The following is a 14463-nucleotide window of genomic DNA, read 5'->3' as shown; positions in this document are numbered from 1 at the left end:
AGTCTGACTATGCAATACTTTCAGTTCTGATACTGAAAACATTCTGGTCTTCACACTGTTCCACAATTTTAATTTTACTGATTTTATTAAAATTAAACAACATTCCATACAAATAACTCAAGCTTTACAAAAATGATCTCAGCACTCCCAACATCCCTAAACTAATCCCAAGGATACTAAACACACACACACTCTGGAAATCGACTCATTCCAGCTACTCCTCGCTCAGTCCATTATAAAATGTATTCATTTGCTGCATTGCTTTTAGATAAAAAGTGTTAACTGTTCCACAATGAGGTTTACAGTGAAATGCAACCAAGACTCCCTGAATCCTAGTCCAGTTTCCACATAATGTAGCTCGTACAAACAAGATAGTGGTGGAAATTTATGTATGCTGCTCCATTTTAATGAAGGCATGCAAGGTACATTTGGTAGTATTATTGGATAAAGACTGCTGTCCATTTTGTAGACCTCTCATATGCAACTTACCTCTGCCATTACTATATCTTGGCACTTTTTAATAAATTTTCCTTCAGCCTTTACAATGGTCTGGAGAAATTTGAGGTACTGAACATTCCTGCCATGGGTCTCAATGCAGTGCACAAAATGCTGCACCACACGCTCATTGATCTCACTACACAGCTGGAAGTTGTTCATGAAGATGTGCTGCATGGTTACAGCTTCCAGAATCTGAAAACAAGAATCACAATTATGTGTGGCTCTAAGTGCAGAAGCCGAGCCTGTAACTGTCTGAGGTTTGAACAAACAATTAGCACCTTACCCCAGGATTAAGGAACAGGTTGATGTGCTTGTGAAGTAGTGCTTGGTTTTGCTGGTTCCCAGCACAAAAATTCTGCAGAAACTCGTGAGCCAATCGCATGATCTCCTGCATGCGAATATCTTCCCCCTTATTGGAAAACAAAGTCAAAAAACATGCAACATCTCAGAGCTTGCCAAATCAAACACTATATTGTCTTAGACAAAGTTATGCAAGTATCCACTATAGCAAGTTAACAAAAGAAACCATTAGGTTTTATAATATAAAAAAGTTAACTTTCACAAATAAACATTTTAGCATACTATTGAGTAACACCAACTACAGTAATATTCTCACCATAGCATTCTAAAACCTACTTTAATTCCAACTACAGTGAAAATCAGCAACATAAGAAAAGAGGGCCTATAATATGCTGGTTATTACACATCACATCATGTTTTAGAAATAACTTGCCATGCTTACAAGTCAGTAAATTCTGAACAGAAATGTTGGTATGGTCACTTTCCATCTAAATTCCCTGGTGAAGACTTTAAACATTACATGTGACAACACAAAAATCACCCTTTGAGCTTTGGTGTTGAACTCTCAGCACACCTAGAAAAGCTCAAATCTAAAAACTATACAGCTGTCCATGAGCAGTGTCACATTTTTCATAACAAAGTATACCCCTTGCCAAACTGCAACATAAGGAGTGCAGCAACACTACATGGCAGGTTTCCATACTTCTACATGACTGTTTAAGTAAAAGCCAACTTAATACTACAAACAAGCTAGTTTGTAAAACTGGGTTTTTGTAACAAATGAAGCACCATATGTGCATGTATAAACACAGGATCACTAAAGTACACAGATAAAAATAGTAATTGACAGTTTTAACCTGAACATAAATATAACCTAATTGATTGCATCATGTAGAAATGTGGAGAACAGGACATCAGTTTTTATTGATTTAGCATACTTAATAGCTTGATGTTTCTGACACATTACATCAATTTAGGTAATGTTTTGCTGCCAGTTTTCATTTGTACTCCACAGCTGATGCTTTCAGTGTCCAACAGTGTGCCAGCAGGCAGATTCCACTTGCCCCGATACTACTTTTCCATCGTTGCCATGTCCTGTTGAAAGTTTTCTCCATGTTTGTCACTGAATGCACCAGCATAAGAGCTGAAGAAGTCTAAGTATGAATGCAGAAAATTAATCTTTAGTGACATGTTGCTTTTCGTGGTTTTGTATGCTTGAAGGATGTTTTCAACCAGATGGATGCAGGTTGGTGTTTTGTAGTTGAACATTTTCTTCGCAAATTCCTTGAATGCATTTCTTTGTGATTTCCATTGGCCCCACTAGCAGATTTATTTATTTATTTATTTTTTTTTTTTAACTGCTTCCCATTCATATTTTTGCAGTGCAGTGTATTTGCCGTGAATTGTGCCGCACGTATGAGAAGATTTTTACAGATGAATGTTAAGGGAGGCTTTTGCAGTGTTTCCTTGCCAACTACAAAATTTATATCCACCTGTAAGGTGAGTAAACAACCCGTTTTTAACTCCAGTGGTATCGAATGAAATGAGAATTGTACATCTGACTTGACTGTTTTCCATGCTCTGGGACATTTAGCGATTACACTGTTCCCAGGCACATCTCTTCCAAGCAGGCCATGCTGGTTGTCCCAGCATGGAATGATCAGACTAGTTAAACGAATTAGACTTTAGGGGACTTCTATGTGGAGAAATGTGCTTGGGCACAGAACAAATTGCTAGAGTTGTGAGTACCCTCTTAAATTTTAAGTTCTGTACTGAGCATAGGGTATACCTGTTGCAAGTTTACAAAATCACTTGCTTTGCCCCTTTAACAGATCCTTTAAACCATTATTGCTTTAAACCCTGAAAATTTCCCTGATCCACCCTTACACCTGCTCCTGCCAACAGCTTTCAATAATCGCTCCCCATAGTCTAACTCCTCTCTATAGCATGTGCAGTGTAGGTCGGATCACAGCATAGTTAGTTCACAAACAAAGCCAGTACCTTCTCATAAGGTATCTGCAACAGTTCCAGCACCACAGCATGAGCGCTCATGTTCCTCAGGAGTCGCTGCTGCTGTTTTCTGTTTTTTCTACCTGTTGTGCCTTCTTGGACACACAGTTTACTAAGTCTCATCAGAATCTGTAAAAGAATGAAGATAAAAATTTCAGCCAGTACAGGTTCAAATTTATTCTTTGCAGGATTTCTGCAGACAATGCTCAGCTTGAGTAACAATGAAAAATTAGCAAAAAGGTACACAGTCAAAAAGTAACACTCTAGAGCTCTCTGGTTGTGACTATTGTCCCTGTTCACCATCACATGTTCAGACTATATCCACACACGCTGCACTTCCACTACTTGTTCTGTTAAGAGTGGTACTGTGATGTCCTATCACAAAGAGGACTAGATATCCTGAACATCTGCAAATGCCCTATAACTCCCTAAGAAAGCATAGACCAATTCTCCCCCAAATTAGCCCTTCACATCTTTGGTGCTCTTGTATCTAGCCCTTCCAGAGTACCCTATTAACATCCAGGGGGTTGATATGATTGTAAAGGATCTTCCATTTGTACTGGCTTCATAAGAAAAGTCTTCCTTGCCATTGCATGCTCCCCTATTTCCAATAGGCCTAGCTGGGAATCGCTTGTGCTACTCATCACCTTTTTTTTGTTTGGAATATAAATAATTGGACAACATTTCGCACTTACTTCCTTCACAATCCTGTAGTTATAGCTGCTGGTACTTTCATGTTTACTAGACTTGTCAGAACCACCAACATCAGCTTCTTCCTGCAGGGTAAGACAGGAGTAACAATCAGGAATTCAAGCAGAAACCTTGACAATCTTAAGCATCTGGATGAGACAGACAGCTTAGCTATTAGCAAGACAAAACACACTTAAAAGGACTGAATGGTCTCCTCTCATTTGTCACATTTCTAACATTCTCAACAATCAACTTTACATGAGAATGAGTTTATCATCTAAACACAACCTGATATTTTCAAGTAAACTGTTAAAAGCAAAGTACACGCATACATTGCCTGCACAATCGCTCTACAGTATGAGTTTATTTGTAATATTAACAATTTTAGTAAGGTTTCAGTGTATACAAAGTCAGCTTATGACAAAAAAAAAAAAAAAAATGATGCACTGCCATTATTAATGTGGCAGCCCCTAAGGACTTCCCACTACATGTATAGCCAACTTTTGAGACTTACCTTTGTCTTCACTTCTGTCTCCCCTGCTGGGCCATCTCCAGCATCAATTGCCTCATCTGGTCCCTGACGCTTGTACACCCAGAGCTCAGACTTCTCCACAATTGAACGCAGCTGGTCCAAGTCTGACTTGATCTGTTTATAGTTGTCAACATCTTGGCTTGTTACAAGTAGCTGAACCTTAAAATTAAAGTAACTTAATAGCATAAATCTTTCAAGAGGAACCAATCCCAGGTCACCATGAAAAAATTAAGATGAACGTCACAAAATGCAATTATCTACAGAGAAAATTACTGGACAGTACAATGAACAGTCAATTTCAGAAAAAGACTAGCCATTAGCCAAAATATTTTACCTACCCATACAAGATTATATATTCTTGTACACAAACACAAATCTTGTGTAAAAGGGGTCTAAGCGAAGGATGTGGAGACAGACTGAATTTGTAATACAGTACACCCTCAAAATTCACAGGGGTTACATTTCTAGAGCACTCGCGAATTGTGAAAAACTGAATTTTGGATGTGATTAAAAAAAATGCCTATTTTTATAGTTTAAACCCTAAAAATATTCCCCCAAAACATTTTAATTTCAAACTCAGCTTAATGCATTACCTACAAAAAAAGAATGTAAAAGTAAACCTGTATACTGTACTGCTATGTCTCCCGCAGTGCTAGAATGTAAAATACCAATGTTACCGCTATATGTACTGAAGTTCATGCAAGCACGTTTTCATTGCCAGAAGCCTTAGAAGGTGCAGGGCGTTTCGATGGCATCTTGGGGCTTTAACCCTTAAAACTGCCACATACTTGGGGGTTAATGCATCCCTGGACGCCAAATACTTTTTTGCTGCACTTTAAGTAAACGTCACAATTCACAAAGAAAAAGTGAAATTTTAATAGAACATTTTTCTTCTATGCAAAAAGCATCACAATTACTGCAACACTGATCATTTTACACACTCCTAATGAACTGTAAAAACTTAAAAACTACTGGAACAATAAGAACAAGATGCAACTGACGCCATGGAAGAAATTAAGTAAATCACCGAGCCAACTGCGCTTGAACTGGCAGCACACAAAACACACAGAGGTAAACGCTGACGCGGTCTCAATCCCATAGACAGTGAGGCTGCAGTGTGTCACGCTTGGGTCACAGAATTGCACAGAAACGCAGGAGATTGTAGAGACAGGAAGTTCATTCAAACACTTCAAACAAATAAACCTGTCTCTTTCAGAAGTAAAACAAGCTCAGTATGCAGTTAGTTATCAATTAAAGAATAGACAAACATCATAGGGGAGCACAACCCCCTATAGGAGCAGAGGGTGTTTGGGGGAGGAGAGAGAAAAAGCAATCAGCCAAAAAGGACAGGTGCTGTTCAGGCTTTTAAGTCCGCTCCTGCGTGCTCACAAATGGCACTGGGAAACAACTATAGCTGGTTGTGTCGGTTTAAGGGTTCAGAGGAACAAAACAGAAAACACAAGAACACTCAGCTAGAGATGCATCACAGTCAATCAGCAGCAAGAAGAAATGAATAACGCTGTAGCGGTCCGGTGCAGCTAAGATTCACACCGTTGAGAAGACGGCGATTTATTTATTTTTATGGTGGAGATTCCAGGACAAACCCAACCTTGACCTGACCCACACACACTCACAAACAGAAAAACAAAGCAATTTGGTAATCAAACAGCAAATATAAAGAATAATGAAGACAAATGAAATAAATTAAAACGATAGCACCCCTGTTCCCTTTACAGCGATTACACATTAAAATACAACAAAGCACCAACACACGTCATAAAAAACGGCAACGGATGAAATGTAATGATGAAAACAGACAGTCCTACTGCTAGTTCCTGAAATGGTGAAGAGGGGTTCAGGCGCACTTCTTTCTTTGCAGGATGGCCATGAATCCACTTACAGTCCTCATGTACACAGGCAGACAGCAGACGCAAAACACGAAACAATCCAGGACAAAACGAATAAGTAACCCAACAGAAGGCAGGCAGAGAGACAGGAACTTGAAACAAATTACAAAAACTTTTTTTTTGCTTTTGGTCACCGGCCCCCTTTGTAAAAGCCATGCTGACATCCTTTGACCCCAAATAACCCCAGAAGACCAATCAGAGCCACTTCAGGGACTGCTGGGAGTCACAGTTTCAAATTCTATTGGCTACTTTCACCATCCCAAGCCACGTTTCCACTAAAGTTGCTTCCTGTTCTCTCATCATTACAGTATTGCCACAAAAAAAGCCATAAAAATTGCGGCGAATATTTGTTGTTTCTGCTAATTATTAGATTAGGTTCTAAGGAAAAATCCGCGAATGACTGAGGCCACGAATTCTGAACCGTGACTTTGCAGGGGTCAACTGAATCCCTATTTCCAACATTTGAAAAAGAAAATCCAAAAAAAGCTGAAAAATCAATTTTAAATTTATAAAAACCATGCATTTTGCAAAGACTAAAATATTTGCATTTACTATAAAACATATGGTGCATACATAAATGTAAATCTCTGTAAGGGAGGACTGAATTCAATCATATAGGTAAACAGAAGATTAGTAAGGCATTAAATTTGGCAAACAATTTAAAAAGTGCAATAAATTAATACTTGTACTAAGTAAGCAACTTTTGGAACAACAAATTCATAATTAGGCTGTACTGCAATTACATTTTGTAAGTTGTATTGATTTACATATTCTTTTGTTTGCAACATCTTACTAATTTTATGGTGACAAAGGTGACTAATATAGAGAGATTTGCTTAATCCAGTTCAATGCTGCTAAGTTATCCAGCCTACTGAGACATCCATTGCAAGGCTGGAACCAACCTATGAAAATGTAAAATTCTATCGAATGGCACACAGCTATACATTGCCGATTTACAGTCACCAATTAACTGACCATCCATTTCTTAAAAACCATGTCCAGTGATTCAGTCATAACCTTCATTTAGCCTTCTTAGCAAGTCTGAGGCAGCTGACTGAATGCTAACCATGTAACGTGACATATCCAGTAACTCACTGACAAAAATCAAACTTTTATCATTAGTCGTAGGAGAGGGCTGTGTGTAAGTGAGCCAACAACCAGTGAATGCTTATCCAGGAATACAATGCATATAATGCAATGAGGAAGCTTAATGAATGCAAGTGTTTTGGACCTTACAAACAAGACACTTGTCTGGTGTTTTACATATCACAAAATTGGACCAAGGTCATGGCTGAACTTACTGTACCTGTTAACTCTTTGCCAGGTGGCTTTCTATTACCTTTCAAAAGAGGGGCAACCAAGACCACTCAGTCGGTACTCAGTCACCAAAGTTGACATGACCAGGGATATACAGTTGTGTAATTTGGCATAACTCAGTGGTAAGATCAGCAGCTCTGACATAACATGACTAGAATTTGAGTAATTTGATATTGACTTTAGGATATGGTAGAGAAAGCAGGTTTCAAATCTACACAGACAACAGAAAAACAAAATACAAACTTAACACTGTTCAGACACGGATGTTAACCCAGAATTCTAGAGCAGTCTCTCTTCATACCATCTACTGCTCCACTTAGCTATCCCCTAATGAAATGCACAATAATTTGTTCAGTTACAAAGATCTCATTATCCATGCTTACAAAAAATACAAGGTACCTGTTTAAAGGCCTGTAAGACCTCTTGTCTCTGGCTGAAGTGTCTGAACAGAAGGTGAAGAGCACCTGAAACCAGGGGAGGGTAATCATGCATTGTGAGATGAAGTAAAACACGAAGAAATGTCCTGCCTCCATGATCATCCAAATCCAATGGTGTATTTTCTTCACTGAAATAAGAAAAAAAAGTTACACATGCCAAAGCCGCACAAGCAGCCCACCATTTGACCAGTTGATATTTCAAAAACTTAACATAGAAAAGTACATCACCTTCCACCAAAGATGCCCTCTGCCTGTTCTTCAATATGTTCAAAATCAAGAGTTCCTAGACAGAAAGGTGAAGAGGTTACTCTTGATCACAAGATAATTCACTATTCAAAAAGCATAAATGACCCTTTGCTATTTGCTTGGGTGATTAAACATGTATGAATGGCACAGTAGGATGAACCCCTAAATTGAAAGTGGAAAGTTCAAACACAGTTGTCATGAACTTATGTTCAAAATTCAAATAGTGCAAGCACATGTAGACTTGGAGTTCCATGGAACTTGGCTCTACCATATTGTAGGAGGGGTTTAAGAACTAGTGACTGAACGATTGAAACATTTAAGGGTGAAGGAATATACACTACCCTGCAAAAGTTTTAAAGAAAAACTTGAAAAGCTGAGGTGTTCTAAATGTAATCGGGTGAAATGCAATGACTGACCTAAAACAGTGAAAAGGTAAGCAGTAAACTGCCAGAGGATTCATTTTAAAGTTTAGGTTAATAAAAACTGAAAAAAAGGAAATTTCAGAATATTACAAATGAGCCGTTCAAGGGAACAACTAATAGGTTACAAGCTACAGATATTCTACAGCAATTGAAGTAAATTAAGCTTTGCAAGTTGAAGCAAACAGGTGTCCCAACTTCTGTCGATTACTTCAAAACCCTCGTCTTAAAGCAAATTGTAAATGTACGGTATTGTGAATGAAGGCGCAGGTCGGCCCCACATTCCCAGATGATCTCAGAAGCCTGTTGAATCCAACAGTAGATAGTCATGACCCAGATGAGCTTAGCACATGAAGACAAAACACACATAGCAAGGGGTAGGTGCGAAAAAGGTGCTTAGTGCTTTTATTAAAGCAAAAGCCAGTGTTCCAAAGTGCAGTGCAACTCTTCAATAAATATTCCATTAAGAGTCTGTGATAGTGGAGGTTAAAAATCCAAAGAAATAATCCATTAAAAATGAGGTTAAAACAATGCAGGAGTTTCCTTTAAAATTCTCAGTCTTCGGTGCTTCCCTTTAAAAACAGATGCCTTTCTGACTTTATCCTACTTGGATCTTGAAGCTTAGTGGGACATCAGCTAACAGGTGCAGACACCTTTTAGTCCAGGCCCGTGTTCCCACCACCCAATCCATGGCCTTTCATAGTGAGCCATTGGACCCTGCTCTGCTCCGTGTTCATTGCTGCCATACGGCTCTGCCCAACGAGAGGACACTCCGGAGCATGATGATCACTCCTGCTCCCAAGTCACAACAGGATTGATCCCCGAGCCCCCTTGCATGCTGGTGACATGCTACTCTCTGGGGCACCATTTCCATCCACCTGCTTCTCTCTCTCTAAATACTAGCTTACTCTCACTCCTCCCTTTCCTCCTTTCATTAAATTCCATTTTGTTTTTTTTTCTTACCGGTTCATTCTTATAGGCCTCCGTAGGTGCAGCATTTCAAACTCGCATCACAGGAAGCTGATGAAGCAATTGAAACAGACTGCACCCTGACATGCAGGTGCCTCTCGCCCCAATCACTCCGCCAACTCTCCTTGCAGCTGCATGAGTACGCACACATAGTGAAAATGAACCAGCCAATATTTATTAAAAACTGCCACCTTTATCTGAGCTACAGTCCCACTATACCACAGTGAGCCAATCAAGAGCCACATGTTTCAACTAATACGTGGTACAGCCCATAGTGGTTGGTCTGACTCTAAGCACTTCAGAGGGAAAACAAAATTATAAATTTATATTATAAATATAAATAAAACTAAGTAGTTAAATCAAAAATACTAGTAACAATTTTATCAATGGAATCAAATTTCCACAAGTTATATTCTAAAATGTAGATCCAATAAGAGGTAAATGCAAGGAAAATTTACTTCTGGACTTCAGGAAGGTATGTGGTTGGTTTTCTGTGAAGTGTTAATTGAAATTAAATATCTTAAGTATCTGTGTAATAAAAATTAAGTGCATGTATGAACCCTAACCCAACAATGATACTTTAAGGGGAATGTTTATCCTAATACTAACCTGGTACATTAGCAATTCCTTCTATGGCACTTCCAGATGGCAGTTCACTCTGAGCATTGCTCTCATCAAACTCCCGTTTAAATATGCACAAAAGACATGAAATCCTGTAATCCAGTCGGACGTTGAGTATGAACTGAGAGAGAAAACCGAAAATGTATATATGTATGCCTTCTGGTTGACAAAATAAATCAGCTGATTGTTAACACAGATTAAAAAAAAACAAATGAAGAGAAGGCACATGTTGAGAGGGAAAAAACCCTCGGTAAGTATATATCATAATAGTCCTCTGCACAACCATGTCAAAGTAGCCAGCTAGGAGATAGTGTCCTCTCCAAAATCTGCAATTCACATGAACCATGTTTTAGATATCAATCATGCCCCTCAGGGTAATAAGCAACACATTTTTGTGCTTAAAATTTACTCAAAACAGGACCATCCCAAACGAGTAAGAAGGATCGTCTAAACCAGAGGTGGCCAACTCCAATCCTGGAGAGCCACACTGGCTACAACTTAAGATACTGACTAGTTTTTTTCTACTATTTCATTTATTTGCTATTTAAGAGTCAGACCGTTTAAATCACAGCTGAACAATGCCGATCCTAGAGGGCCCACAGTGGCTTCAGGTTTTTGTTCAGTTCCTTCATGAGAAATCATTCATTGCCGATGAAGCACTTATTGCTCAAGAGACATTTTTATGCTTCATTTTAGATGGCTTGCTTTTTAAGATTTTTTTTTAGTCTTAAACAGCTACATTCCTGAATTCACTGTTTTAACCGTTTCTTATTAGGAATAAGATGCAAATGACAAAGGAACAAGAAGTTCTACATCTTGCTTGTCTCCATTTCCACCCATGTGTATTCGTCGTTCACTATTTGGTTTAATTATGTACTCAAAAGGAAACTGAGGAGAAAGTGGACAACTGAAAATTATTCAGCCGTTTTAGGCTTCAAATTACTTGAATGACACATGTATGATTGGAACAGGGTAGAAAAAAAAATTACGATTTAAGAATGAACTGACATGGTAGAGTTCAAACAGTAACAAGCCATGAAATTAAGTAAGATCTATGATTGGTACGACTGTATTGAAACAAAAAAAAAACTGCAGCCACTGCAGCTGTCCAGGGTCGGAGTTGGCCACCCTGGTCTATATTACGAAGACCTGCGAATTTATATTACATGAGCGTGCACACACACACACACACACACACACACACACACACGTCTGCACTTGTATGTGGAGGCATGGTTCAGTAGGGTTAGCATCAGCAAGAGGTACCCCAGGGACAAGAATTCAGACACTACTCAGAACTTAGTTGAAGCCCCACTGGCAGCAATTCCAGCATGGAGTCTTCATGTGACAAACATCACACACCTAGATATAAGGTGTTTCAATCATTTTTCTCTGCAGATAGTCTCAAGCACTGTCAGGCTGGATAAAGACTATTGGAGCACACCTTTCAGGTCTCTGCAGATCTGCTCAATTGAGTTCTAGCTGGATCAGATCGAACATTCCCAGGGATGACAATAAGCCACTCCTGTATGGTCTTTGCTTTGTGCTTAGTGTAATTGTGCTGCTGGAAGGAGAACACGCAGCACATAGCACTCTAGGGTAGATGAATGAACACTAAAGATCTGTGCATTTTGCTCCACCCAGCTTTCCCTCAACTCTGTTCTCCTAGTCACTGCCACATGTATGATGCAGCTACCACCCTATTTTAACGATAGAATAGTACTGCACAGGTGACGAGTAGTGCCTGGTTTCCTCCAGACATGACAATTACAATTGAGGCCGAACAATTCAACCTTGGTTTCGTTAGACCAGATGAATTGTGTTTTATACTTTGAGGGTTCTTTAGATGCCTTTTTTGCACACTAAGTGGGCTTTCCATATATAGTCTGGCCTCTGTTCCATACACCAACATTAGTGGATCACTGCAGTGGTGGTGGTTGTTCTGGAAGTTTCTCCCATCTCCACAGAGGTTCTCTGGAGCTCAGCCAGACTGAGCATCAAATTCTTGGCCACCTCTTACCAAGGTTCATCTTCCCAGATCGCTCAGCTTGTCCAGTCTCTAAATCAGCATCATGGTTGTTCCAAACTTTTCTATTTAAGAATTATAAAGGACATTTTACTCTACAGAACCTTCAATACTGCAGACATTTTTTTTTAATGTACCCTAGATCTATGCCTCTACTCAGACCACGCAGCATTATATATAATCATGTCTAATTTCTGCAGGAAAACCCTTCAACCTTTTGGCTTGGCTCTTGCTCTGATACACATTGTCATCTGTTGTACTTTCATGTGTAATCAAATCAATTGACTATTTATAGACTCCAAACAAGGTGTAGAATCATCAATACGTAACAGAATGAAATACACCCAAGCCAATGATTGTCACAATGTAGTATTTAGTTTACTTTTAGTAAAATTAGAAAAAATTTCTAAAATCCTGGTTTGACCTTGTCATTTTGGGGTAAATAACGAATTTAAATGATTTTACCATAAGGCTGCAACATAAATTATGAAAAAAAGAATACTTTTTGTATGTACAGTATATGAACTTGACTCGTCATCTACTGGATTATATGTTATGCTTTGGTAATGCAAGAGATTTCCGCAAACCCACACAGTTATAGTCACATACCTGAAGTATTTCTATAATCTTCAACTTGGTGTCCATTACAAGTATATCTTCTTTCTCAGGTTCATTTTGTTGCTTCACAACATCACCATCAGGAGGATTGATTGGAGTCATGGGGAGGAAGCCACCTCCCCTTAAAACCACTTGTGTCATGAGTTCCCCTACACCATGTATGGACCTCATCACATTACTTCCTATTAAGAAATAAATCAGATTATGCATCTCTGTTTTAGCACAAAAAAATAAATAAAATAATCCACCCCCAAAAGCAAACAAAACATACAAGACAAAAAAGGGAAAGCCAATATGGAACATCTTGTTTCCCTCAATTTACACTCCCACAAGACTGGATGTTCGTGTGTTACCCCGCTGCTGCAAAAAAAACTCCAAAGCCAATAATTTACAAGAAAAATACAGCATATTCTAACAGTACTGGACGAAAATGTTCCAATCTGGTTTTTTTTCCATTTATTTACACTAGCTACAGCATAAGCTATTTAACCTATTTCTCCTTAAAATTCTGCTCAGCTGAAAAAGCAAAAATATGCTTTATTGAATAAGTCTCCAAGCAAAGAAACTGTTTTGTTCAAAGCAGCTAAAAGGCAGATGGTACCTTTGGCTTCATCTTCTTTCTCCAGCTTGTTAACTGGAAACATGGTAGTGACATGAACACAGTCCAATATGGCTAGAAGAATTTTTGTTAATCTCAAGAGATCACTGAAATTGTAGAAGCCAAAGTAAATCAGATTTCGGGCCAGATTCACAACCTTTAAGATATAAGATAGGGAGGGGGGTTGGAGATTTAAAAAAAAACAAGCGTATGCGTATCTATTCAATATCAGTAGCAGAGAAGATATCAAGACAAAAAACACTTGACAAGAGGGACACTGGAGCCAGTAAAGTACACCTCAGCCACCATGCACATGCTACTTTAACTTTACCCCATGGTGCAACAGAGAACTTCCGAAAATGGCTCAACACTTACTACGAAGAGAAAGCATGCGTAAACAGTACTAATTCTGGAGACTATATATTTTTTTTTAATGCAAGTTTGGAAAACTGCAGAAAATAATGGGGCTTACAGGCCCTTTTCTCTAAAAGACAGCCTAGCATATAATATGGTGTCTAAGCTTAAATACATGACTATCATTTTTAAATGAGCTTAAAAAGTTGCAGAACTAAAAAGGGCTAAAAAAATGCACATACCTCAAAAGTGAGCTTGTTTTTTTCTTTGTCAGAAAATGGGAAACTTTGGCAAACAACATCCCTCAGGTACTCCTCAACAAACTCCATTGTCTGTGCAAACCTCTCCTTAATTTCATCCTTTGAAGTGCCACTATTGTCATAGCTGCCAAAGAAAAGCCTCAGCTTTAAAAGCTCTGAGAATATTAAGGGGAAAAAAAAAAAAAAAAAAAACTACATACATGCAAAGAAACCCCTCATGTTAGGGACACCTCTTTAAACACAACTTTAAAAAATACTATTAGTGCCATTACACACAAATGCATGCTAAAATAAGCAGCAACATGTTTAATTGACCAAAAGAGTCAACATCTGCTCCAGTATTTGGTATCTGCATACAGCATAAACAGCCAGGAAAGCCAACAACTGCAAGAAACTAAGAAACTGTCCTTCAAAACATTAGCTAGCTACTTATTTTTACTAGCTTTAAGTTTTACTCTGCTGGCTGAGCTCTCTCTCAGGGGTGGGGGTTGATTTGTTTTCGATCTTATTTTTGTAAAAATTGACTTGTTTGTATGTAACATCTGATTTCAATAAAATTAAAAACACCATTAGCTAGCTGATAACTTTCCACTGAATACTTTTGAGATGTAAGCAACATGAAGTTCACTAAAATCATATTTTAATAAGCTGAATATAAAGG

At 38.5% G+C, this 14463-nt stretch overlaps 1 protein-coding gene and 1 long non-coding RNA gene across 7 annotated transcripts in view; one reads left to right on the top strand and one right to left on the bottom strand.

Moving 5' to 3' along the window:
- The window catches only part of LOC127526220 (uncharacterized), a 388781-nt gene that overhangs the window by 190434 nt on the left and 183884 nt on the right, over nt 1–14463 (top strand). The gene's annotated exons all lie outside the window — the stretch shown is intronic.
- The window catches only part of LOC114669269 (inositol 1,4,5-trisphosphate receptor type 1-like), a 186557-nt gene that overhangs the window by 105265 nt on the left and 66829 nt on the right, over nt 1–14463 (bottom strand). For all 6 annotated transcript variants that reach the window (XM_051920995.1, XM_051920989.1, XM_051920990.1 and 3 more), the window contains 11 exons: nt 13785–13926; nt 13192–13345; nt 12582–12772; nt 9935–10067; nt 7920–7974; nt 7654–7819; nt 4013–4189; nt 3504–3584; nt 2800–2937; nt 782–907; nt 490–690 (listed from right to left, as the gene is read on the bottom strand). In XM_051920995.1, coding sequence (XP_051776955.1) covers nt 490–690; nt 782–907; nt 2800–2937; nt 3504–3584; nt 4013–4189; nt 7654–7819; nt 7920–7974; nt 9935–10067; nt 12582–12772; nt 13192–13345; nt 13785–13926 — 1564 coding nt within the window. The remainder of the gene's footprint in view (nt 1–489; nt 691–781; nt 908–2799; nt 2938–3503; nt 3585–4012; nt 4190–7653; nt 7820–7919; nt 7975–9934; nt 10068–12581; nt 12773–13191; nt 13346–13784; nt 13927–14463) is intronic.

The sequence above is a fragment of the Erpetoichthys calabaricus genome, chromosome 18 (genome assembly GCF_900747795.2).
Source record: "Erpetoichthys calabaricus chromosome 18, fErpCal1.3, whole genome shotgun sequence".
Lineage (NCBI taxonomy): Eukaryota > Metazoa > Chordata > Cladistia > Polypteriformes > Polypteridae > Erpetoichthys > Erpetoichthys calabaricus.
Note: the sequence above shows the minus strand (reverse complement) of the source record. Positions and strands in the feature narration are given on the sequence as shown.